Consider the following 26,236-nt stretch of genomic DNA (forward strand, 5'->3'; position numbering starts at 1 on the left):
AAGGGCTTTTCTCATGAGTCTCTGGCCAATAAACCGACCTCAGGGAGACCCTTTGCGAAGGTCATTGCGTGGGGCTCACCCCACTTCAGACACACTGCTGACTTGACTGACCGGCGGTTACAGGCTCCGCGTAGGGTTGTTAGGGTGACAGGGTCACAGGGTAATGAATGCGTCTCCCGGGGACATGGCAGGAACTGTGCATGGGGCCGTCCTTCCTGACTGTGGTCCGACTGGCCTTCCATCGTGGACTGTTTTTGCTCTTCCGCAGGGTTTTCTTTTGATCTGTCCCCCCTCACGAAGAAGGACGGCTACAAGGTTGAGACCGAGAAGTATGACTTCTACATAAACGTGTGTGCCCCGCTGTCTCTGGGGTCCTGTCAGCCGGGCTCGGGGGCCTGCCAGGTGTCGAAGAGGCAAGCCACCGCGTGCGGTTACGGTTTCTCCTTAGGTGTCTCGGGCAGCAGGTGTCTCAGTCAGGATCAGGCCTGTTCTCTGCAAACGTCAGGGCTTCACAGTGAGCCCTCGGGCACTGGGAAGATGCAGCCTGCTCACCAGAGGATGCTAGGAGTTTAATTTCCCACAGAAGGTGCAGCCACACCCTTGCAAAAGAGGGACGGGCTTACAAAAGGCCTCACAGCTGTGTAGCAGCCTCTTCTCAGGTGTTAGATCGTTAAATCATGTGCCTTCATTCACTAGTTCAGATGAAGTGAGTTGTCCCTCCCACCAGCTGTGGGTTTGGGCTCCCGAGTGGGGGCCGGGTGGCCCCCTCACCCTCACAGGGCCGACAGATCCTGATGCAGAGTCAGGGTGGTCCGCAGCCCCACCCTGCACATCGAGCCCCTCCTCCAGGGTCACAGCATTGCAGGGCGGTATCTGGTCTTGGTATCTTCTCTGAGAGGCATTTGCTTGTTTTAGTGATAACAAGGCTTGGAACTTGGGGCAGAGTAATGCTAAGCTTTCATACTACGATGGGATGATCCAGCTGAACTACAAAGACGGCACGCCCTATAATAATGACAAGCACACTCCGAGAGCGACGCTGATCACCTTCCTTTGTGACCGAGACGCCGGCGTGGGTGTCCCTGAGTATCAGGTAGGAATGTGCTGTGTGGGTGTGCCCGTGTGCGTGTGTGCGCGCGCGCGCCTGTGCATGGCGCTAGGGAGAGGCCGACAGTCTCACCAAGGCAGGGGGAGAGGGAAGTGGTACGACAGGGCTGGCGAGGTCTCCGGAGTGAGACGTGTTAGGAGCTGGGGTGTCCCTGGGGGCAAGCCATCAAGTTGGCCCCCCTAGACTCACACGCTGGCCTGCCTGCTGTGGCCGTTTACTTAGAAGCAGAGCTATTTTTAGTCTGGTTTCCTGGCCACTTTGTTGCCTCTTGAGATTTTACTTAATCCTTTTAGATTTGCTCGGACCCAGGGCCAGTGTTCGCTTTCCGAGCTGTTTATTTAGTGGGCTCCACTCCTGGCGATAGCCCGCCAGCCCGCTGGACTTGAGTGCCAATCTAGCACACGAGCACCCTGCCTCATTCCCACTTAACACAGGCTGGACTTCTGTCTTCACTTTTACTGGATGCTCTTCCTTTTAATAAAAATGAGGTGGGCACAGCAAACTTTGTTTCCTACAGTGTTTGTTTATAGAAAACGTCCTAGTCATGGGTTTTTCTTAATGCCGGCTGTGCGTAATACTCCTCTCTCTCTCTCTGCCCTCCACCCTCGTTTCTGCTGTCACATGGGGAAGGAGGAGGAGAACTCTGCCTACAACTTCCGGTGGTACACCAGCTACGCCTGCCCGGAGGAGCCCCTGGAGTGTGTGGTGATCGACGCCCCCACCATGGAGCAGTACGATCTCTCCAGGTGAGGTGGCATCAGCCTGCCCTGGGTCCGGGGAGTGCAGAGGTCGTCTAGGCCTTGCCGACGCACAGCACAGGACTGAGCGCTGATAGGGAGTCCAGGCAGCTCTGGGGTGTGCAGAACGAGTTCTCGCAGGGGTCTGGTAGCCTTTGTGGTACGAACTGGTTTTTGTCACGAAGCCTCAGTTTCAGCTGCGTCATTTAAATCAGTGACAGTCAGTACGGGGAGCGTGGGGGCGGCGCAAGCTGTGCTGCACCCCGAATTCAGCGAAAGGCAGGCATGCGCGTGGGCGTCTCGCGTCGTGGTGAGCCAGCCTCTAATTGACTGGGAGGGCGTGTTTTGTTCTGTGTTCCTCTGACTACTTGGAATTGTCAGGATGAAATCCGTGGGTTTCAGAAACATTCACTTTGCTCTGAAATCGCAGGCTAGCGAAATCCGAGGGCGGCCACGAGGGAAACTGGTACGCCCTGGACAGCGCGGGCGAGCACAGCACGTGGAGGAAATACTACATCAACGTGTGCCGGCCCCTGAGCCCGGTGCCCGGCTGCGACCGATACGCTTCCGCTTGCCAGATGAAGTATGAAAACAATCAAGTGAGTCTGCCCACCTGGCCGTCGGCTTCTCCCCTGTACCTGCCTCAGCGGGAGGGTGTGGTCATTTCGGGGCTCCCAGATCCCAAAGTGGGGCTGGCCGCTGCAGCGGGGGCCTCTGGGTAGGAGTGGGACGCGTGTGGGTGCGATTGTGCATGAGTCCTTGCTCAGGTTTCAGCCCCGAACAAGCCTGGGCGTTGATGGCTTCTGCTCACAGTGGGGGGGGCAAAGGAAGCTCCCGGCGGTGTCTGGCTGGCCCGAATCAAAAGTGCCTTTGAGTGACCAGCGGGCATCTGTAAAGAATGCTCTCTGCTTCCAAACACCCTTGCTCCTGGCTGAGCAGGGAGAGTCGCTGATCCATGCATCTGCCTCGCCTGGGCACCAGGCCGCCTTCGCTGTTGGGCAGGTGTGGTCACCGCCAGCACTTTGTATGTTTCCTTGTGCTTTTGCACGGTGAGTCTCCAAGGTGGACGTGTGCTTCGGTGACAGCAGCGTGTCGGAAACGCCCTGGCCTGTGCCCTGGCAGCTTGGGGTGTCCGGTGTGCCGTGGTGGAGCACGGGCCCCATGGCGTGTTTGCGTGCCATTTGCGCACACTGTGGGGGGCAGGGCCTCAGTCTGCTGGAGGGCTGACTGCGCTCGGGAGTCACGGATGCATGCGGATTCGTCTGCTCGCTCACATTGGTTGCCCCAAACCAGTGCCCTTAGCTCTTCCACAGGCATTTGGCACGTGGGCACCAGGGCCCGACGGGCACGTCCCCCACTGGGGTAGAACAAGAGCATGCTCTGTGCCCTGGTCTCTTTCCTGCCCAGAGGACCAGAGGATAGGACGCGAGGGGGTGGGCAGTGCGGGGCCGGCGCTGCTGGTTCCAGGCAGCGTGGACGGGGTTTGAGCCACGCCTCTGATGCTCGTTAGAGGGACGGCCTTGGACAGGGCCGTCCCTTGTCTTCCTGCTGTGAAGCAAGGGCAAGAGAACCTACCAGTGGGAGTTGTGTTGAGGGTTTGGGCTCCTATTTGGGCGAGACCTATGCTCATAGAGGCACACGTTTCCTATGTGTGAGAACCCATGTTCTGTGTACACTAACGCAGTGACCGCGGCGACTTCCTAGACCACGGACTGTGGCGAGGAACAAAGGTCTTCCGTGCTAGCGATGAAGTTGGGGACCCTGACGGGCATGTCTGTTTGCAGGGCTCATTCTCCGAAGTGGTCTCCGTCAGTAACTTGGGAGTGGCCAAGACGGGCCCCTCGGTGGAGGAGAGCGGCAGCCTCCTGCTGGAATACGTGAACGGCTCGGCCTGTACCACCAGTGACGGCCAGCAGACCACCTACACCACCAGGATCCACCTCATCTGCTCCAGGGGCAGCCTGGTAAGGTGCTGCTCGTCCGAGGCCGGGGCTCTTCCCGGGACTCTGTGACCAGAACTGGGGTGTGTCTCTGAGCGGAGCCGAACCAGTCGGGGGTGGGTAGAGCTCGCTTGCTCTTCATTCTGCTTCGGTCAGCATGTGATGGAAACGGGAGGAGGCGGGGAGTGCATAGTAGGGCTTTGCGCCTGTGCTGTCTGAAGTTGAAGCCCGTTCTCTGGCTGTTGGTGGGTGACACTCACTGTAGGGTGTCTGCAGACTTAGGTTTCTCTCCGAGTTGCATGGCCCATCCTACCTGTTAGTTCTTGCGAGTCAGTGACCGAGGGTCACGGCAGCAGCAGAGAGGCCTTAGCACGCCTTCCATCCCCACAGGAAGCTCTGAGGCTCGGTTCACATCAGGCCCAACAGGGAAGGACATGTACTTCATTCCCAAAGCAGGACTAGGAAGTTCAGGCCGGGAAGTGGGAAGGTGGCGGAGATCGCTTGGGGCTGTGAGTCCTTCACTCACTCTGGGCTCTGGAACGGAAGAGAAAACTCCCAAGTATGAATGCTTCGGGGTCATTCTTTGCAGCCCCAATTGCTTTAAAAAAATATGCCAAGAAATACGTAACGTAAAGTTCACCGGGTGCCCGTTTTCTGGGTGTGCCGTTCAGTGGCATAAATGTTTGCACAGAGGTGTGCACCCACGCCGGCCTCCGCTTCCAGAACTTTACCATCTCAGACCAGATTGCTCTCCGCCCTGGAGTTTCACATTTGTGTCTGGGTTGTGTGTTCTCCAGGTGATTGCCGAACTGTCAGATAAATGCAGGGTGGAGATATTGGAACCCATGTTTATTATTTAATAAGTTGTTTAAAAGTCCACTTTTTAAGGGTGTGTTACAGCTTCTTCCAGCTTCATTGAAGTGAAGTAGCAGAATGTGTTCTCTCTTCTCATAAGTCTGGTGGACTTTGACACTTACATTCCAGCCGTCCCGCGGACCCCACGTTCTCTCCTCTGCCCCCACGTGATGTTTTTCTAAGATAATTTTTTAGAGTTCAAGGAGGTCTCTGATAAGGGACAGAATTCCCCACGGGCCCAGCACAGCCCCCAGTTGTGCCAGGCAGGGCTGCAGAGCCGAGACTGACGCACACACCTGTCAGCCGAGCTGGGGCTCCCCGTCTCCCCTCAGTCTCTGGAGCTCACCACCTCCCTGTCCAGTCTGGTCTGGTTTCTTGTCGCCATGGTGACGTGCGGCTATTCCAGCAAGTCCCGTGACCCCTTGTGCGTACAGTGTTTTTAGTTGGGGAAGCATTTCACACTGTCACTGCATGTCCTGCACGGAGCCCGGTACGTGTTGTGGGCTCAGGAAGTACTCAGCGGGTGAAGAAGGTCGTGCCCACAGAGACTTGGACAAGTCACAGAACCCTCACGGTGGAAGCTCAGAGCCTTCCCACAACCACTCCATGAGGCAGAGACGGGACGGACTTGTCTTTATTTTACTGTGGGAGACGCTGAGGCTGAGAGGGTGGGGCGTTCCCAGGTCAGAGGGCGGTTTGTGGGCAAGGTGTGGACTTGGGGTGACGTGACTCTCATTTCCTTCGCCTGGAGCCTGCGCCTTGGTTTTCTCACCTGTGCACAGATACTGGGCGATCGTAGAAGCTGGTGCAAGGGGTCCTTGTCAGCCAGCTGAGAAATGCTCATGGGACTCTCAGTAGCGCTTGTTGTTCAGTAAACATAGCCGCTCGGGGCCCTACCATGCGTGGTGAGGGGGTGCTGTCCCATAAGGTAGTGTGGCACATGTTTGGGGACTTTGTATTGAAACACACCCAGAGAAACGCACAGATTGTAAGGTACTAACAGCTGGATGCATTTTCACAAACCGGCATGCTTGTGGAACCAAACCCCCGCCATCCAGAAACAGCCCGCTGGCAGCACCAGGATTCTCCTTGGGGGCCCCCCCTGGTCAGTGCTGCCTGTCCGTGAGCTCACACACACGAAATCATAATGCTCTGTAGTCTTTCGTCCTGGCTCATGGCGTCCCACACGCGGTGGGGAGCGGCTCTCACGGGCACGGACTTGGACTCGGGCTTGGGTTTGTGTCCCAGCTCCACCACTGGCTGCTGGCGTGGCCTCAGGAGCGTTTCCTAGCCTCCGAGCCTGAGGGAGGGTAACTGCACAGCAGGAGCAACGAGGGCACGGGCTGCAATTAGAGAAAGCTCATTAAGCACCAAGCCTGTCGGTCGACACGTAATGAAGCATCAGGAGCTTTCGGCCGTTTTCGAGTGACGGGCTGGCATTCTTTTGGTTAGATGGGGTTGCGCTTTCCTAGATTGAGTGTTGTTCTGGACGCTCCCTTTTCAGAATACCCACCCGATATTCTCTCTGGTGTGGGAGTGTGTGGTCACTTTCCTGTGGAACACAGAGGCCGCCTGTCCGATCCAGATCACGACGGACACAGACGAGGTACGTGTGCCGTCCTGAGGCCTGAGCTGCCCCGACTCCCCCCCGCCCCCCCGCCCCCCTGCCGCGCCTCCGGCTCTGCACGCACCCTGTCCTCCTTACTCCGGATCTGTGACCCGCATCACCGTTTCCTCCACGTTGACAGCAGGTTCCCAGGAGTCGTCCTTCGTTCCTCTCCCACCCTGGGCTCCCGGGTTACTTGTAGGTCCCTTCTTTTTCCTTCTTCCCACCTCCCCTTTGCTGTGGCACCGGCAACCCCGTGGGCTCTGGGGTTCTCTGTCACTGCAGGCATCTGAGTGGCTAATCATCACTCCAGCACCTAAAATGTTTCAGTGCCCGTCACCTATAGCAGCGGTCCCCACCCTTTTGGCACCAGGGACCGGTTTTGTGGAAGATTGGTATTTAGGGGGCGCACAGGAGGAGGAGCTCAGAGTTCAGGTGTCAAGGGGCAAGGCTGGGAGGGGAGGAGACAGGAGGCAGAGCTCAGGCAAGCTTCGCTTGTGGCCCGGTTCCTGACAGGCTGTGGCCCAGTCTGTAGCCCAGGGGTTGGGGACCTCTGACCTGTAGGACACAGCCCACCTGTGTCAATGGGACACCGTATGTGGGACACAGCCCGCCTGTGTCACCGGGACACCATATGTGGGACACAGCCCGCCTGTGTCACCAGGACACCGTGTGTGGGGCACAGCCTGCCTATGTCACCGGGACACCGTGTGTGGGGCACAGCCCGCCTATGTCACTGGGATCCTCAAGGATTTAACACTCATTCCAGCCAGTCTCCTACCATCTTCTCTGCCTCGTCTGTGTGCTCGCTGTGGTCTGGGCACCGTGGCCTTGGCACTTGCCCTCGGCAAACCCTGTACTACAGAGCCGAGCAACTGCTCTGTGGTGGTTCTCTGACCTCCCAAGGGCGCCTCCTGTTTTCATAGCCCTAGAAGTTTTCCTTTATAATGGGACCTGTCTCCCTCCCTCCTTGCTTTAGTCTTGCTAGGAGGTAGACCCTTTAACCCCAAACCTAGGCTCACCTGAACGAGGTCCCCAGCACAGGGTGGGTACCCAGGGAGGATAGGAGGCTGCACCCCATCCTTGGTCGGTGCTTTCTGGGGTGTGGCTGCTGTTCCTTTCCCTACCTGTGCTCAGTGGGGCAGAACGCAGACGTGGGGTGAGGGGGTGGGGCTCAACCATGCCTCCTAGATTAGGGGAAAGGGTGGTGAGGTACCTCATTATCCTTCCCATTGCCTTTAAGTGCATACCTGAGACAGAAAACAGAACACTTTTTCAAAAGATTTTATTTACTCATCTTTAGAGAGAGGAGAAAGGAAGGAGAAAGAGAGGAAGAGAAACATCAATGTGTGGTTGCTTCTCATGTGCCCCCTACTGGGGACCTGGCCTGCAACCCCTGACTGGGAATTGAATTGGTGACCCCTTGGTGCTTGGTGGACCCCTTGAGGCCCACGCTCAATCCACTGAGCCACACCAGCCAGGGCAGATAACAGCACACTTAAATGACTTTCTTAATTTGATTTTAAAAGTCATTTATGGGTCTCTCATTGTTCCTGACCTTTCCTTCAGAGGTCAGCAGCAGTCTAGGAGCTTCCAGATGTGTTTCCTGCCTGAGCCCCGTGCTGGGACAGACTCGGGGGCTCCTGGGCAGGGCTGCGGCATGAGCACGGGACGCTCTTCTCACCGGTCGGAGTCGGGGGAGAAGCACGGGCCGATGTGCTTTGTGTGTGCTGTGCCCTCGGGGGCCGGGCCTGACGGTGTCTCTTCCGCCCGGTTCACACAGGCCTGTGCCATCCGGGACCCCAACAGCGGGTACGTGTTTGACCTGAACCCGCTGAACAGTTCTGAGGGCTACGTGGTCTCCGGCATCGGGAAGACATTCCTGGTAAGATGTTTGTGATGAATTCCCGTTGGCTTTGCAATGGGGACAGAGTGTGTTGAAGCCGCTTGCCGCCGGGGACTGGGGAGGCAGGTGTCACCCAGGAGACGAGGGTCCACATTTCAGGGGAAATGAGGTAACGCCATCACCCCGATCCCGGCACCGTGCAGGCGCGAGGGAGTCACTCTTCAGAAGATAAGTTAGTCCTCGAGTTGCTGCGCCTGCTGCGCCAGCGTCCCCTGGGAGCTTGCTAGAAAGGCTCCCGGGGGTGGGGCCAGCAGTGGGATGGAAAGAGCCCTGCAGCACCAGTCAAGAGGAAGTGGTAATTACATTGCTCTGTAAAAGGGAAACAGCTGAGTGGCTAGGTTCTAGAATCTTCTGACAGCGCTGCCTTCATAGACAGCCCTGACAGCAAGTCTGGGGCAGCGAGGTGGAAGATCTCCACGTTAATTCCATTGTGCATCAACTGAGCACCACTCGAAAGGGAGAAAGCTTAAAAAAAAACCCCAACAAACCTTTACTTTGGTTTGTTTAAATTCTTGTAGCAAAGTCTGCATTGAAAACAAAGTTGGCATGAGAATGTTCTATGAGGATTTGATGCAGAGGGGAACTCTGCAGGCACACGCCACGCAGAAGCGAGCACGCAGCTCACTGCACGGCCCAGGAAGACGCCTGGGTGAGCTGCGTGGCTCGGCACCACCCGGGGTCATGGCTCCCCGCCCTGTACCCCCGATCCCCACTCTGGAGTTTGGTGTGTGCCGGGTGGGCTCTAACTTGATCACAATGGGTGAGGGTGTGTGTAGCTGCCTGTTAAAAGAGTGTGAGAGGCACACGGGAACCTACTTGAACCCTGTAGGGAACATGCTAAAAACAATCCCTATAGAACACTTTCTTACAGTCGGGGGTGGTCTGTGACAGTGTCAAAACCTTTTCTGTATACACTGTCCATGCACGCTCAGCACGTAGAGGCCTTTCTGTCTTCACGCCAAGTTGGAGCCTGCTCTACTCCATCTTTGTAGCTATAGTGACTGTAACCAAGTTTAAGTGAAATGGTAACATCTTCAAGAGGTAAAGGGGTATCACATCATACTCCTAATTAACACGATTTCAGATATGTGTGCTTCCTCTAACTTAAACTACTGGAAAATTCTGGCTCACGTCTGCCCTTTGTCATCCATGGTGCTTTATGGTCGGAAATGTGTCTCTGCGTGGGGAGGCGTGAGGATGGATGTGTACGTAAACGTGTACCGAGCCTCGGAGGCAGTAGGTGGGCCGTGCCCTGTGCGCTCTGCTCTCGGCCTTTCGGACTGACTGCGGGGCCTCACTGCCCAAACGTGGGGGCAGGGGGCTGGAGCAGCGAACGACAGCCCTTCAGCCCGCCCGGTGGGGCCGGGGCTGGGGGCTCTCGTCTGCAGCGAGCTCTGCAGCCTGAGTCTGCGTGTCTGTGTTGCCCCCTGGCCTGCAGTTCAATGTGTGTGGCACCATGTCGGTCTGCGGGACCCTGAAAGGAAAGCCAGCTTCTGGCTGCGAGGCGTCCACCCAGACAGCCGACCTCAAGGACCTGAAGCCAGAGAGGCTGGTGGGGATGGAGAAGAGCCTGCAGCTGTCCACGGAGGGCTTCATAACCCTGACCTACGAAGGGCTGCACTCGGATGCCAAAGGTGAGCCCAGAACCGTTTAGCCTTGTGGCTGACAAGTGTCCTGGCCATTCTGTGACCGGCACTCTTTCTGAGTGTGATGTCAGTGCCCCAGCAGGGTCTCAGAGTCCTCCTGCCTCTGGGCACATGTGCTCCCCACGATGTGTCCTGGCGTTCGCCCAGGTCCCACACGCCTGATCCTGTACCTAGAGAGGTTGCCAACCACTGACGCCCGCTCGCTCCCTCCTCCCAGGTGTCCTTTGTCAGTCGTCCCTCTGACATGGATGTTGTCTCTGTCTTTCTACCTTGGTTCTCTCAGGTACTGAAGAAGTGGTGTGTGTCAGTTAAAAAGTTACTTTTTTCCCTCTTCTCCTCCCACTCAGTCTCCACTGTATCTTCACATGCAGTTTTGCTCTTTTTTGCAACTGTGCTGAACAGCAGGGACTTGGTGTGATAAGGCACAAGATCTGGTCAGAGACCTGGGTGGAGGGTGCTGTCCCAGGGCTTCCTGTGTTGGGATGCCAGGAGCACGTTGCTGCTTGGTTCTCACCCAGCCCTGGGCCTTGCCACCCTCATCAGTGCTCCCGTCCCCTCACTTGACAGGTGATGAAGACCTGCGACGGCCCTGTGCCCTGGACAGAGCCAGGAGCTCACTGGTGGCAGCATCAGGGTTAGGGTCCGGGTCTTTGGATTCTAATCTGGATTCTAATCCTGACTCGGCCAGTGAGCACATTTCTCTTTTGCAGGCGAGGCCACAGAGTCCCCGAGGTGCAGTGGTCTGCCCAGGGTTGCACGTTAGTTAGTAAGCAGCAGGGCTGATGTTTGAATCCACACCCACGTGGCTTTTAATCTGTCCTCTTCCCGCCACTCAGTGGTGAACTAAGGACGGGGAAGCTGGTGTCCAGAGGGGAGTGGGTGATGGCCCTGCTCCCTAGGACTTGTGACAGTCTGTAGTCATTGGTTAACTTCATGTGTCACAACTCAGGCTCATACATACGGAAAACCCAGCACACGAGGAAGAGAAATGTTAGGGCAGACAGCAGAGGGGTCATTTTGTGACTCCCGGGAAGGGTGGCTGAGGGCTGGGGAGTCTGTTTAGGGACAGAGAACGTGGGTCTGGGGTTGCTGTCAGCTCTTTGAAGGGCTGTCCTTCAGAAAAGGAATCAGGCCCGTTGGGTGCCATTTGTCATTAGGGGAGGGTTAAGAAGGTCTCTGGAGTAGGGCCGGGCGGTGGTGGCCCTTTGCTTTACAGGTGGAAAGGTCTTCAGCTTTTGGTCACCTCGACACCCGAGAAAACCCCGGCTCCACTCTTTCTGTAATGGCTTTGCTCTCCAGTTTCAGACTCTGCTTTAAAAGGAACCGGTTCAGGCACTGACATGTGCTTGCTTTCTTGTGTTGCAACTTGGAGGCTAGTTCTCTGTGTGTTACAGGGTCACCGCTGTGGCCGTGTGGCTACAACTGCGAACACTTGCTCTCTGCTGGGTTTGCGGACAGGCCCCAGCGCTCCGGGGCTGGGCTCATTCATGTAACCCGCACTCCGGCTGTGTTACCTTAGGCTCCTCCCTTAACCGCTCTTGGCTCCAGTTTCCTCTGCAGATATCACGGGAAGTCACATGTTCACGGGGTCCTACACACTGCACACCCTCTAGCCCTGTGGGAAGTCACGTGTTTGTGGGGTCCTTCACTCTTGCACCCTCACCCACCCCGCTGCTTGCCCCCATTTTGTCTCTGCTCCACACAGCAGCCTGAGGGACGTTCTCTGCACTGAGCACACGCACCCAGAGTGGAGGGCAGTGCTCTTGCAGTGGCATCGGGCACCTGCTGCTTCTCTCTTGGGGGGGTCTCTCCCCCCTGCCCCTTGCTCAGTCCTCTGACCTGCTGGTTCTTGCCCACCCTCCCTTCCTGAGCTTCGGTTCTTGCTGTTCCCTCTGCCCTCAAAGCTCTTCCCTCAAGATGGCCACGTGGTTCATTTCTTCACCTTCTTCCAGCGTTTGCTCAGATGTCACCTCTTCAGGGAGCCTGGCCGCTGCCTTTCAAACTGTCACACGCCATCCCCGCCGCCCTTGGAATTTGTCATGCCCATCCTGCCTGTCTCAGGCTGTGGTGTTGGCTCACGATCGGGGCCAGTGGGTGGGATGTAAGCTCCGTGTCTCATCCTGTGGGTAGCAGGAACCTAGTAATACTGCTGATTAAACCCATACAGGAGTGTTACATTGTTTTCTGATGCTTTCACTGATAAACAGATGTTGCACTTGTATATTTTCTGGAATACAGGGTGGGGCAAAAGTAGGCTTACAGCCGTTCATATGCAGAATAGCACAATAACTAATAATAACACAAGAAAGAACTCCGTTTCTCATACTCAAGACTGTAAACCTTCTCTCGCCCCACCCTGTGTAAGAATGCCAGGGCATTAGGCTCCCTGTAGAGCCCTGCCTGTACGTGGGTCTCTGCTACGACGGGAGTGGCCGCCCTGGTTCAGATCAAGTCCCTTGAAACGCAGCTGGCGCTGTGACAGCCTTGTTTCAGAGGTGGCTTGAGGCTTGTCCCCAGCAGAAGCGCTGTCCTGGGGCCACCTGTGACGACGCTGTTCCTCAGGGTCTAGCGACGCTTTCATCATCCGCTTCATCTGCAATGACGACATCTACCCAGGAGCCCCCAGGTTCCTGCACCAGGACATCGACTCCGGCCGGGGGATCCGGAACACCTTCTTTGAGTTTGAAACGGCGCTGGCCTGCGTGCCGTCTCCGGTGGATTGCCAGGTTACGGGTGAGGCTCGGGGCTGGGCACTGAGGGGCCCGTCAAAGGTGTGTGCATGTGAGTGTGTGGGGGTGTGTGCATGTGCATGTGTGGATGTGCCTCTGTGTGCACACCTGCTAGTGTGTGCACGTGAGTGAGCACACCTGCGGGCGCACGGGTATGCATGTTTGTGCATGCACGAGTGTGTGCCTGCAGGTACGCGTGGGTGTTGGCGTGTGTGCATGTGAGCATGTGTGAATGTGTGCGCATGCACATGAGTGATTGTGTGTGAGATCAGTTATTTCACAGGCAGCGTGTCATTTGCTACACTTTTTCTTTGGGTGATGCCTGGATTTGGAATGTTTCTCTTGAAGAGATTCTGGGATAAGTAGTCATTTTAAGCTATATTTCGGGATCAGAAACTGCTTAGAACAGAGAAGAAAACTTAGGGGAAGAAATCAAATACACTTGTCAGAGCTTCTTACTGAGGGAGAAGAAATAAAAAGAGGATAAAGCTGCATGAGGTGGACCCTGAAAGGTGGCTCCAGGACCCCTCAGCCTCTGGGGTGGCCCCTGCCCCCACATCGATGGTGCTTCACGTCAGCAGCGGCTTTGAGGGTCCAGTGGGTGTGCGTTCCTGTGGACTGCCTCATTCTCAGTTACGGGTGTCCGGTTGGGCGGCCTCGGCCCTCAGTGGGGGTGAAGGGCTGTGCCCCCCAGCTGACAGGTGCCGGCTGGTCCCGTGTGTTCCAGACCTGGCCGGGAACGAGTACGACCTGAGTGGCCTAAGCAAAGTCAGGAAGCCTTGGGTCGCTGTGGACACGTCGGTGGATGGAAAAAAGGGGACTTTCTACCTGAGTGTGTGCACCCCCCTCCCGTACATCCCTGGGTGCCACGGTGAGTTTGGAGCTTTGGACTCGCGTTCCATCAGCCTTCCCTCCCATCCCCCACCCCGAACGAACTTCCCGGCCCGCTCTTTCAGGCAGTGCAGTGGGATCCTGCCTGGTGACAGAGAGCAACAGCTGGAACCTGGGCGTGGTGCAGATCAGTCCTCAGGCTGCGGCCAATGGGTCCCTGAGCCTCGTCTATGTCAATGGGGACAAGTGCAGGAACCAGCGCTTTTCCACCAGGATAACACTCGAGTGTGCGCAGACGTCGGTGCGTGTGTGGCCTTTCCGTTCCCGAGCCCCTCTGAGCTCTGAGTCTCCCGTCCAATTTAAAACTTGCCCGTGTTCTCATGCGTGTGGCTGGAATGCGCTCTTTTCCCCCAGGTCTTAGTGGTTCACAGTGCGGTATAGTTTCCTCATGGGGGTTAAACGACTTTTTTTTTTAACAAATGGGAAAAAAGTAAGCTGTTGGTTCTGGTTACAGGGATCGCCGACGTTTCAGCTGCTGGATGAGTGTGAGTACGTGTTCGTCTGGAGGACGGTGGAAGCCTGCCCGGTCATCAGAGCTGAAGGTGAGGCGCAGGGCCGCCCCCCCCCCCCCCCCCCCCCCCGACAGGGCCCAGGTGCTGCACTGCGGGCCACGCGCATGATCAGAAATGCTCAGCAGGGGATGGACGACTTCTTTCTTTTTCTTTTCTTTTTTACTTTTATCTAGGGAATTTTCTTTTCAGTTACAGTTGCCATGCAGTATCATATTAGTTTCAGATACAGTGTAGCGATTAGACATGGAAGGATAACTGTTTTATCCCCGAGTTATTTTCCTGCACTGCACCGCCCACTGTACCAGGCGTGTTTCCCTCCTGTACCTCCTCACATTGGACACATTGGCCTGGGCTATTGTTCTGTTGCATCAAAGCAGATCTTCCTCTGGGCTGTAGGCTTTTCTAGAAAGTTTGTACTATGGATGTACATAAACAAAGTGAGGTAACATGGAAACAGGCTTTGATGCCTGTTTTAAAGTAGCCCGTGTCTGATGAAAAGTGGTGTAAGTTCTTCTTGAAAGTGAACGAGTGTGTAATTGTGACCACCCTCCACCTGCGTCTTCTCGCAGGGGACAACTGCGAGGTGCAGGACCCGAGGCACGGCAACCTGTACGACCTGAAGCCGCTTGCCCTGAACGACACCGTCGTGAACGCCGGGGAGTACACCTACTACATCCGGGTGTGCGGGAAGCTGTCCTCGAACGTCTGCCCGACCGGTGACAGGTCCAAGGCGGTCTCTTCGTGTCAGGAAAAGCGGGGGCCCCTGGGATTCCAGAGAGTGGCAGGTACCGTGGGCATTCTCCTGTGCTCCTGGCCGATTGGTGGGGTTAGGCGTCGGAGGTGTGACAGGAGTGAGGGTGTCTTCCTCGACGCGGGCAGCTCCTGAACGTGTGTCTGGTTGTCGCTGTCTTAGCTGGGATGCGTGCTGCCCAACACTGTTAGACTCTGTTTCCCTCTTATTCAGCCGTGCCGGTTACGGGGTCTAAGGTTCGATTCCTTTTCCTCGTTGCAGCCTCAGGACGCGCAGGGCTAGCCAGCAGCGGGTGCTCCGAGGTAGCGCTTTCTAGAATTGAGCCAGAGGGGACCCGTTTCAGAAAGGATTTGGCTCAAACTCACGGGTCGGGCTGTAGGTGCCATGCTGTCTCAGCAGCCGGGCAAGCGATGGTCCGTTGAAGAGCCTTTAAAAAAGAAGTCGACGTAGCTGCTGTCACTGGGGGCGGCCCTCAGGGGCCATGTAGCCGCAGTGATGCTCTTTGCCGGCCGAGCTGAGGAGGGTCTGTGTGTCATCTATCCTGTAGTTTGTCCGTAATGTCCCCGCCTGGGCAACAAGCCTGGATTTGCTCGTCCTGTGGTGACGTGACAGAAAGCAGGGGACACAGTGCCGGTAGGCCAGGCCTACTCGGTCACCTGTTTATTTGGGGTTTTATTTGCGGTGTGCAATGCAACACATGTCTGTCATGGTGAGGGTGGCATCCTGGGGACTTCCTGAACGGATCCTGGTTTAATCAGCTGCTTCTCCACCAGGTCTCCTCACTCAGAAGCTGACTTACGAGAACGGACTGCTGAAAATGAACTACACGGGGGGAGACACTTGCCACAAGGTGTACCGGCGCTCGACCACCATCTTCTTCTACTGCGACCACAGCACCCAGAAGGTGAGCGCTCGGAGCCTGGGCATGTCTGCGGCCGTGGGGACCGCTGCCCCTCGCCGCTCCCATCTTCCCAGAGCGACTCTGCTCTCGCCGCCGGTCTTGCTGGACTTAGTTTAAACACGTTGTTTCCAGAGACCGTGGAGACCGGGAATGGTTTGTGTAGGTTTCGGGGAACGTAATGATCCCTTAGTGTTTTTACTCTGAAGATCACAGTGTAAACTGAAGAAGGAGCCCCCAATTCACATGTGTGTCCCTCTTGACCCTCCCCCCCAGCCTGTATTTCTCAGGGAGACGTCCGATTGCTCCTACCTGTTCGAGTGGCGAACGCAGTACGCCTGCCCGCCTTTCGACGTGACCGAGTGCTCGCTCAAGTAAGTGGCTGCCTGCGTTCGTGCTTTCTGGGCAGTGGGAAGCTTGGGAGGACAGTGCTTGGGAGGCTCGTGGTCTGGAGCACGGGATCAGATTCGCCAGGAGACTTCTCCATTCCTGAGTTCCTTAACAGGAAACGGAGGAGCTGGGGCAGCTTAACCCCCAAACCCTTCACCCGAGTCTGGGGCTATTTTGCATTGAAGTTCATGGGACGCGATGGCGGTCGAAACAAACCTCGTACGAGTCACAGCTGTATGCGGAGTAGAGTGACCAGGACATCGCCTGGCCTCTGCTCGTCCCTCAGGCACATCTGGTCCGGGGGTGCATGGGTGAAGAAGGCTCTCTCCACTTCCCCGCCCGCTCTGCATCCCCGCCGCCCCTCCCTACTGCTGCGAACCGCTGTCAGGGTTAGAATGTTTGTGTTGTGCCTGGTAACTCTGGATGTCTTCCCTGCCTTATTCACGGGGTGATCTGAAGGATTAGAAGCTCACCGACAGCATTTACTACAAAACCACATGGTGTGACTGGACCTGTGGAGAAATGGCATCGTCCTGTGTCCCTTGGCCTGCTCCTTTGGAAGGACGCTAGCAGGCTGTTGAGGTCAAAAGATCCCCTTCCTTCTGTTTCCTAAGTTGTTCCAAAGAATCAGGTGCCCTTGAGGTGGCTTCACACTTGGAACGTGGCTGCCTTGGTAGCTTTTTCCTTTGGGCATTTTGTAGCGTTTCCCCTTTGTTGGTGACAGAACGCCTTGTTCTCCCATTGTACCTGAGATCGCTGGGCTCCCATGACGCTGTGCCCCCACGACGCTGTGCCCGGGAAGTCACGCCTCGCCAAGAGGCCCCTGGCTCCCAGCTCGGGTCCCTGGTGTCTGATCCGTGCTCACTCTGGGGTCGCTCGGCTCAGACAGGCGCACCGCCCCCGGGCTCGTGTGTCCCCTTTCGCTTCGTTCGAGTGCAGTGCGTCCTCACAGACTTGAGAAGGGTTGTGTGGGGGGTAACCCGCATGGTGCTGGACGGTGCCCTTCCTTTGCTCTCAAGGCTGATTGGCTGGGGGGTAGGATTATAGGTCCAACATAATGTCCTCTCTCTTTTGAAGGCATTACCCCCTTTTCTACAAGTACCCTGAATGGCTGGGGAAAGTTTGTTGCTGGTCTTCTTTGTGTTTTTATTCCATTCTGGAATATTTTCTGAACTTTTTCTGCCGTCTTTTGGAAATATTTATTTAAAATTTCTAATAAGTTTTTACAACTATCTCTAAGGATACTAATTATAATTTTTCAGTTTTCTTTTTAAAAACCCTATTGTCCGTTCACTGAATTATAATTCATTATTTTTTAATGATTGCCTTAAACGTTTTTGTTTGTTTGCTTAGAGAGAGGGGAGGGAGGGAGAAAAAGAGGGAGAGAGAAGCATCAAAGTACGGTTGTCTCTCGCACGCCCCCTACTGGGGACCTGGCCTGCAACCCAGGCATGTGCCCTGACTGGGGAATCAATCCAGCAACTCTTTGGTTCTCAGACCAGCACTCAATCCACTGAGCCGCACCAGCCAGGACTAAACATGTGTTCTTGATTTAACGAAAACCCAAAGCTAATCCAGCGCTCTACCCGCTTCTCCAGTAGCACAGTGGTGTCGACGCCCTTGCCGCGCCTCCTCAGGCTAGTGCCTCGTGTGAGAGTTCAAGCCTGTTTTCGTGCCTCTCCGGGAAGTCATTGTGCCAGTTTTAAAAATCGCCGTTGCTTACTTGACTGTGTCTATTCATTTTTATTTAAAGCAGAGAAACTTACCACTTCTCTTTGACTCACCATTCCTTTTTGCATCTTACCCTATCGTTCTTAGTTTTCCTTCTTCTCCAAGTCCTTTTTGGTTCAGTGTGAGTGCTGCTCACAGTGCTCGCTTGCACGCTATTTGCCGCTGGTCCCTGGTGGGACAAAGAGCTTGTGCCGACAGCAGATCAGCGTCACCTGGGACAGTGAGGGAACCAGGTGTCGGTTCTGTGACCACAGCTGGCGGGTCCTGGGAAACACCCCGCACCCCCGGCAGTGCTGCCTGGCAGCCCTAGCAGAGTCAGTGGGTTTCACTCTCGGGGTTGCTTCGAGGAGGCTTACTCCTCCCCTCCAGTCCAGCTGAGTCCAGGGTTCCGGGTGAAGGGCTCCTGTGTGGGCTTGGTCAGCACTTGGAAGGCCTCTGTTGCCCTCCCGTGCATACCGTTGCTTAAGAGCCTGCTCCGGACCAGTTGTTTTCATTCCTTTGTAGATAAGCTATCTTTTCTGTATATGTTTTTCTGTGTTCTGCAGTCTCAGTATGATTTGTTTAGATGGGGATTAATTACTACTTACATTCTTGGAACTTGGCACTTCATAAAGCTAAAGATGCTTATCTGTTACTGAGTTTGGAAAACTTGCAGCTACGGTGTCTTTGAATGTTGCCTCTAACCAGTTCTGCTCTTTCCCTCAGAACTTCTATTAACTGTATCTCACACCTCCCCATTCTGCCCACATATCTTTCAATATCTTTCTCATCTCTTTCTGTACTATATTCTATTTCCTTAGACCTATTTTCCAGTTTGCTGATTCTCTTATCAGTTGATTTTAATTTGCTGGTTTGGCTATTTGCTGCCTTTTAAAATTTTTCGTGACTTTTTTAAAATTCTGAGTTCTGAGTTCAGGCTCTCAATAACTGCATTTGGTACTCTTTCTAATCCATTACTTCTCCCCCCGACCCCAACCCCCAAAGTATGTTCTTTTATTACAGTTTCAGTTTCTTCTTTTAGGTCTCTAACCATTTTAAGCACATTACTGTCAGATACTGTGTTACCTGAAGTCCTCAGGGTCTGATTCTGCCATCACCCACATCTCTCACAGATGACCTACTGCTTAATGCCAGCTCATCCTTTGCTTCTTTCTCTCTCACGCCCCGTTTGTGGTCCATCAACCTTCCAAGTATCTAGAATTCTCTATTCCAGAAACAGTGCCCTACCCCGGTTCAGGCTGTCTTCGTCTCGTACCTGCGTCACCTCTGAGTTGGCCCCCTGCTTCCCCACTGCCGCCCCGGACGTGTCCAGTGCAGTGGTTAGAATGCTTCTGTTCAAGCAGATGCCGGCCAGGCCGCTGTGTTGCTGAGACCCTTCACAGTAGTGATTTTCCTGCCTTGTGTGGAGCTGTAAGCTGTGAGCTTACAGCGAGCTAAGAAACCTAGGTTCTGTTACGTTGTATCACCTCTTACCTTGCCCCCAGCTCCTTGTCTCCCTCCTGTGCTCTGTGCCAGCCGCATGGGGCTCCTGGCTTTTCTGGATGTACCACACTCGCCCTGCTGCCACAGGCCCTTTGCTCTTGCCACTCCCGCTGCCCGGGTCTTCTTTCCTGGGCCTCTGAAAGGCTGGCTGTTCCTCATCCTTCCGAGTTTACGCAGAGGCCGCCTTCCCAGCGAGGCCTTCTCTGACCACTCTGCTGCTTTCTCCTCCTCCCCCAACTTGATGGCCGCCTCCCCTGGCTGCTTCTCCCCAGCTCTGACTGACATCTGACACACTGTACCCCAAACAAGTTTATCCTGTGTATGGGCTTTTCTTCACTGTAACTTCTGTAAACTTGTGAAGATTTTCATTTGTTTTGTTTCCTAGGACTCCCCCATTGTATTCTTTGAATGAATGAACGAATGCTTTTTATTCTCTCCTGATGTGCTCGGACCTGATGAAGTGGTGTCTACAATTTGTCCTCTGTCCTCACGTGGCCTGTCCCTCTATGGGGACCGAGTGCCACCCTTGCTCACCAGCAGGGCTGTGCCTGGGGCCGGGGTGGGTCTCATAACTGTCTGCGTGGGGACTCATGTAGTAAGAACACTGTTAGCTGAGTAGAAGGGTCACCACCAGCCTGTTCTAATTTGAATGACCGTTGGTGGCCTCAGGTTTTGACAGCAGGTGGCCCGCCCCAAGAGTGGTCGGTGCTGGGGGCGCCCCGGTGTCTGAGCTGCCCCCTCGGTCTTCTCACTGGTCTGAGTGTGGCAGACACTAACTTTCAGGCTTCATGTTTGGAGTTTTTGGTTAATATATAATTTTGTTGCACTAAGTATTTTTTTCTTCTTTATTGAATTTATTGGGTGGCACCGGTTAATAATTATATAGGTTTCAGGTGCACAAATTGACAACAGGTGATTGGTACCCTGTGCTGTGTGTTCAACACCCCAAGTCTCCGTCTATCACCCTTTACCCCCCGCCCCTGCCATACCTGCCTCACCTCCCCCCACCCTCTGAACACAGTCTTGGAGTTGCACGGAGTTGGGTTGTCACTGGTCCCGGCTGCGCGTGGGGGTGCTCCTGTCTAAAGCCCCGTCCCTGGGGCAGGTCCGATTCCCAGGGTGTTGGGCACCCACACCCCGAGCCCTGGCAGGCGGTGTGCCAGGTTCTCAGTGAGGGTACAGTGGGACCTGACCACAGCGCTCTGCTCCCCGCAGGGACGCGGCCGGCAACAGCTTCGACCTCTCGTCCCTGTCACGCTACAGTGACAACTGGGAAGCAGTCACCAGCACAGGGGCCACCGAGCACTACCTCATCAACGTTTGCAAGTCTCTGGCTCCGCAGCCGGGCTCGGGTGAGAGGACTCTCGGTGGGCTGGCAGCTTGTGGTGTTTACGGGGAAATGAGCTGGTGCGGGCTTTTTTGAAGGTGCATTCCTCTCTGTGAAAAGGGACTGGTTTGGCTGAGGAGCAGCAGGAGGACTTATTTCAGGGGCTTAACTACCGACCCCTGGTGGAGTCCAGGATAAGTCTGTGCTGAAGGCTCTGCTGGGAACATTGTAACCTTTTCCAGCCTGCAGAGGTAGGGGTGGGGGTGGGCAGAAATAATCATGGGGGCACATGATTCTCAGCAGGACGGGAGCTAGGCGGATGTGACATGCAAACAGGTGTGGGCCTGCTGTTTTTATTGAGAGTGACATGGGTGGGTGGCCCTTTTACAATGCAGGAGCCAACCACCCCAGACCTTAGTGCTGGTGGCCAGGACAGGGGTCAGTGGCACACGTGGGACCAGGCGCCACCTGCAGGGACCATGGTGCTATCCACAGCCTCTTGAGTCCTGCAGATGAAACTTGTCCTGTGTTTGTGGGGTTTATGCGGCCCCGCCCACAGCTGGTGTGGCTCTACTCTGTAGGTCTGTCTTTCGCCTACAGAGAGTGGTTTTTATCCTCTGCGTGGTTTGAGGCTGTGGGTCCCCTTGCTCTGTGCTGGGCAGATTGGGGACACTGGGGTCTTAATCCACGGTGAAGCAGGACCAGTTCTTTCTCCAGGGCAGATGGCACAGACATTTTGGGGACTGGGAAAGCGGCAGAGTTCGTGGGGCCTTCTTGGTTAAAGCACGTGAATGTAGGACATTTAAAGTGCCTCTCGGGCTTCATCTGAGTATTTTAGCTCCATTGCTCTTGGGTTCAGAAGTAATTCGGCCTGGTACACCTCGGATTCTCCCGCATCCCCTGCCTGTCCCCATCCATCTCTGGTCACATGGTGTTTGGGTGCGTGGGAACCCATGGCGTCACTGTCATCTGATCGATGTAAAAGAAGCGTGTTTCAGAGGAGCTGCTGGAATCAAATATGCAGTGTGCCCGACATCCCCTGCCAGACAGAGGTAAATTCTAGACTGGAAGGCGGCCGAAGGCAACTCACCGTGTCTCCCGTGGCAGAGCCGTGCCCTCCGGAAGCGGCCGCGTGTCTGCAGACTGGCTCCAAGCCCGTGAGCCTGGGCAGGGTGAGTGATGGCCCTCAGTGGATCGACGGCGTCATCGTACTGAAGTATGTCGACGGCAGCTCGTGTCCGGACCGGATTAGGAAAAAGTCGACCACCATCCGCTTCACCTGCAGTGAGAGCCAAGTCGTAAGTGACACAGCCTCCTCAGCCCCGGGGCTGCAGCTGCAGGGACAGTCGGGATCGAAGGGTCAGTGAGCCCGGCCTCTTCCCTTGGGATGTGAGTCGAGGGACTCAGGGGCCGCAGGGTGCCAGTGGGTGAGAGGGCAGTGTCGCGTTGGCCCTGGAGTCCCGGAGCACCTTTCTGCTCCAGCTCCTGGCACGCTGGACCTGGTGCTTCCACTGTGACTGCAGAATCTGTTGGTTCTGGTTCGGGTTTGACTCAGCTCCCCAAAGACTGTGCAGACTCAGCTCCCCAAAGACTGTGCAGAAAAGCGACGCTTGACACTGTGCCCTTGGTCCTCACGGCGGAGCAGTGTGCCCTGCCTTTCCTGCCCGGCCGGTGTGCAGGTCAGAGAGGAGGGGCCAGGTTCCGGGCGGGCACGGCCAGTGCGTGGTGGCCAGGCTGACCCTGTCTCCGGGCCCTGTGATTCCTGGCCCAGACGGTCGGTCTGGGCAGCTCCGTGGTTGAAGGTTTCTTAGGACTGCTGTTCACCACGGTGGCATCTGCACAGGGTAGTAAGGAGAACCCAGGTGCTCTGTGTAAGAGGAGGGTTGCAGCTTGCTTGGGAACAGGGTCAAGCTGGACCAGCCCTGTCCGTGTCAGGGCAGAGCGCCCGCTCTGTCCAGCTGTGTGGTGGGAGGAGTGGGGATTAGGGATGCTCGGGGACCAGGGCCAGCCCTCTGGATGGGAGAGGCAGCGGAGGTTCCTCTCTTCTGCAGAGGCTTAGCCGGGACTGGTGGGCCCCTGGGGTCTGGATAGACCTTTGATTCTGTCGTGGAGCTGAGGGGCTCATGGTAGAGAAGGAAGGAGCTGACCGACCCGTGGAGGGACTGTGACAGGGGACTGTGAGGGGCTCTGTGTGTAGCTGGACCAGCGTGGCCTCCCCAGTGGGTGTGACTGCTGAGTGGACGTAAGCAGGCCTGTGGCGGACGAGAAGCGTGGGAGATACACGGAGCAAGTCTCGGCTGGTGCGGTGGAGGGGTTCGCAGGATTAATGGCGGGCCTTTTTGTTTTGTCTGTAACAGCAGATTTTGGTTCATTTTTCTTTCAGATTGTTATCACTCATCTGCTCATTTGTGACTCACAGTAGCCCTCTTGAGTGTCCTTGTCCACTCGGCTCCCAGCCCTGTCCTGTGCGGCAACTGTCCAAGGAGTGGGAGGAGGATTTATTTCAGGGCTTAATGACCGGCCCTTGGTGGGGTCTAGGAAAAATCCCTGCTGAAGCCTCTGCTGGGAACATTGTAACCTTTTCCAGCCTGAGGAGGTGGGGTGGGGTGGGCAGAAATAATCATGGTGGCACATGATTCTCAGCAGGACGGGAGCTAGGCGGATGTGACATGCAAACAGGTGTGGGCCTGCTGTGTTTATTGAGAGTGACATGGGTGGGTGGCCCTTCTACAATGCAGGAGCCGACCGCCCCAAACCTTAGTGCTGGTGGCCAGGACAGGGGTCAGTGGCACACGTGGGACCAGGCGCCACCTGCAGGGACCATGGTGCCATCCACAGCCTCTTGAGTCCTGCAGATGAAACTTGTCCTGTGTTTGTGGGGTTTATGCGGCCCCGCCCACAGCTGGTGTGGCTCTACTCTGTAGGTCTGTCTTTTGCCTACAGAGAGTGGTTTTCATCCTCTGCGTGGTTTGAGGCCGTGGGCCCCCTTCCCCTTGCTCTGTGCTGGGCAGATTGGGAACACTGGGGTCTTAATCCATGATGAAACAGGACCAGTTCTTTCTCCAGGGCAGATGGCACAGACATTTTGGGGACTGGGAGAGCGGCAGAGTTTGTGGGGCCTTCTCGGTCCCCTAGGTGGAGTTCCTGCTCTGGGTGCATCTCAGTCCCTCTGTGTGTGGAGCCCCCGGCGGTGTCTCAGGCGCAAATCCCGATCCCTTGCTTTTTCCAAACCTGCCCCCTTTCTGAGATGTCGGGACAGAAGTCTCGTCCTTGGGGATATCTCGTCCTTGGGGTGTGCTGGCCCCGTCTGAGGCAGGGCACTGATGGCGAGCACCCCGCACGGCCCGCCAGCGACCTCTGTCCTTGGCCCTAGAACTCCCGGCCCATGCTCGTCAGCGCGGTGGAGAGCTGCGAGTACACCTTCGCCTGGCCCACCGTAGCCGCCTGCCCTGTGAGGAGCAACGTGCATGGTGACTGCCAGGTCACCAACCCTGCCACAGGTGAGACGCCGCCCGTCACCGACACTGTCCCTGGGGGGAGGGACCCTGCCCGCCACGAGCCCTGCACGGGTGGGGCCCAGAGTGCAGCTGGGCAGCAGCGTCTGGCCTGTGAGTGCGTTCAGCCTCTTCTCTGGGACCTGTCCTCTCTGCTGCCTCGACGCGCTCCTTGGAGAGACTAGTCGTCTCCCTGAGAGCGTGCTCCCTGGGACTCCTGGGTCCACAGGCGCTGTCACACCAGCCCTGGGCTCCCAGAGCTGGTTACAGCCAGCCTCCCTGGTATCTGCCAGGTCAGCCAGGGGCACCTCCACGGAGCCTCTGTGCTGGGGACCTGAGCGATGCAGGTGGCAGTTTGCAGGCTGACGGAGCGGCCCTGGGCCCTCCTGTGTCCCCCAGAACCCCTGTGGCTGCTGGGGCCCAACTCCAGGAGCAGCAGGGTGCGATGAGCTGCTGTCTCTGGGGAAAGATGGGCCGTTTCACCAGTCGGGGCACTGGGGGCCTTGCGACACAGGCCGGCTGGTCAGGAGCATTTTTCTAGGGCTGTGTCCACAAGTGGTCCAGGGTCTCGTGGTGAGAAGTCAGATATTCCGTCAGCTGGTGTGATCCCCAGATGTGAATGCTGGTGATGGGTCCCCCACGTCTCAGCCCCCTGGCATCACCGGGTCCCGTCCCCTTGCAGGACACCTGTTCGATCTGAACTCTCTAAGTGGCAGCACCGGACACACAGCCGCTTACAGCGAGAAGGGGCTCGTCTACATCAGCATCTGCGGGGAGAATGAGAACTGCGCCCCCGGCGTGGGTGAGTGTGCGGCCTCCTGCCGCCTGTCTCTCGTCCCCGAGGTCGTCTCTGTGTCCCTGTAGCCAGAGTGCCGAGGTGACACCGAGATCGCACGCCGTCCCTCTAGCGGCGGGCAGCTCATGGGGGAAGGGGGGGTGCATGGCCACGGGATGAAGGAGCAGACGCACAGCGCCTGTCAGACTGCGTTGGACCCTCAGAGTTACGAGTGTCAGCTGTGGGTTTGTGGGAAGTTCTAGAGAACCAGTCACTGGAATCCACGGTCGTGTGTCTCTTCCTTCCACCCCCTCCCGGCACAGGGGCCTGCTTCGGGCAGACCAGGATCAGTGTGGGCAGGGCAAGCAAGAGGCTCACCTACGTGGACCAGGTCTTGAGGCTGGTGTACGAGGAAGGGTCCCTTTGTCCTTCCAAATCCGGCCTGAGGTACAAGAGCGTCATCAACTTTGTGTGCCGGCCTGAGGCCGGGCCCACCAACAGGCCCATGCTCATCTCCCTGGACAAGCAGACGTGCACGCTCTTCTTCTCCTGGCACACGCCCCTGGCCTGCGAGCAGGAGGTGAGTGGGGGGCTGGGCCCACGCAGCATCTGAGAAATGCCTGGGTGTCAACTCCGGGTTTACTGCGGGTCACTAGGCGCCCCCCCCCCCCGCCCCCGCAGATGCCCAGTGTCTCACCCACTCCTGATGGTGGTCATCGGATCCGAGCGTTCAGTGTCATGTACCTGAGCATTCGGGGACATGAGTCCACCCTTTGTCCTTTTTTCTGTGGTGGTTGCTCAGCTTTGACGTTCTCGTGGGTCGTGGTGATTAGGAATGTCCCCTGCGGACTCCACGAGGTGTCTCCTCTTTGACAGCCGGAGTGCTCTGTGAAGAACGGCAGCTCCATCATCGACTTGTCTCCCCTCATCCACCGCACGGGGGGGTACGAGGCGTACGATGAGAGCGAGGACGATTCCACCGACACCAACCCCGACTTCTACATCAACATCTGCCAGCCGCTGAACCCCATGCACGGGGTGCCGTGTCCCGCCGGGGCCGCTGTGTGCAAGGTGCCCGTGGACGGAGCCCCCATAGTAAGTGAGGGACGTCTGAGGGTGGAAACCCTGTTTGCAAGATTTTTAGCAATGAGCCTGCACGTTGTGTTTCTTGCTTTCACCGGGGAGTGACTCAGGCAGAACGAGTGGACAAGGGGCCTGGGACTGGGATGTTCTGAGACCACGGGGAAGGGGGTGGAAGCTGTCAGCTGACAGGGGTGGCCAGGGGGTCTGTGTGCTGTGGGAGAGCACGTGAACACACGTGTGTGGGGAGACTCCTGCGTTGCATTAGCGGGCTCAAGGTGGACCCCGATGGAGAAATTTGTATGTGAGTACAAGAAATCATTGGCAGAGCCTGATTTCCTTGAAATGCACATCTTGTGTCATTAAAAGGCTTGTGAA

General features: G+C 56.4%; 1 protein-coding gene across 1 annotated transcript in view; it reads left to right on the forward strand.

Moving 5' to 3' along the window:
* IGF2R (insulin like growth factor 2 receptor) overlaps positions 1–26,236 on the forward strand; it is a 97,163-nt gene that overhangs the window by 53,614 nt on the left and 17,313 nt on the right. Inside the window, exons 15-35 of the mRNA XM_053913616.2 lie at positions 269–413; positions 916–1,093; positions 1,739–1,854; positions 2,276–2,444; positions 3,630–3,809; positions 6,145–6,246; positions 8,030–8,131; positions 9,591–9,786; positions 12,361–12,531; positions 13,255–13,398; positions 13,484–13,659; positions 13,873–13,960; positions 14,500–14,715; positions 15,455–15,585; positions 15,856–15,953; positions 20,398–20,534; positions 21,617–21,807; positions 23,883–24,009; positions 24,686–24,805; positions 25,102–25,358; positions 25,655–25,873. Of these exons, the coding sequence (XP_053769591.1) occupies positions 269–413; positions 916–1,093; positions 1,739–1,854; positions 2,276–2,444; positions 3,630–3,809; positions 6,145–6,246; positions 8,030–8,131; positions 9,591–9,786; positions 12,361–12,531; positions 13,255–13,398; positions 13,484–13,659; positions 13,873–13,960; positions 14,500–14,715; positions 15,455–15,585; positions 15,856–15,953; positions 20,398–20,534; positions 21,617–21,807; positions 23,883–24,009; positions 24,686–24,805; positions 25,102–25,358; positions 25,655–25,873 (3,263 nt within the window). The remainder of the gene's footprint in view (positions 1–268; positions 414–915; positions 1,094–1,738; positions 1,855–2,275; positions 2,445–3,629; positions 3,810–6,144; positions 6,247–8,029; positions 8,132–9,590; positions 9,787–12,360; positions 12,532–13,254; positions 13,399–13,483; positions 13,660–13,872; positions 13,961–14,499; positions 14,716–15,454; positions 15,586–15,855; positions 15,954–20,397; positions 20,535–21,616; positions 21,808–23,882; positions 24,010–24,685; positions 24,806–25,101; positions 25,359–25,654; positions 25,874–26,236) is intronic.

The sequence above is a fragment of the Desmodus rotundus genome, chromosome 11 (assembly GCF_022682495.2).
Source record: "Desmodus rotundus isolate HL8 chromosome 11, HLdesRot8A.1, whole genome shotgun sequence".
Taxonomy (NCBI): domain Eukaryota; kingdom Metazoa; phylum Chordata; class Mammalia; order Chiroptera; family Phyllostomidae; genus Desmodus; species Desmodus rotundus.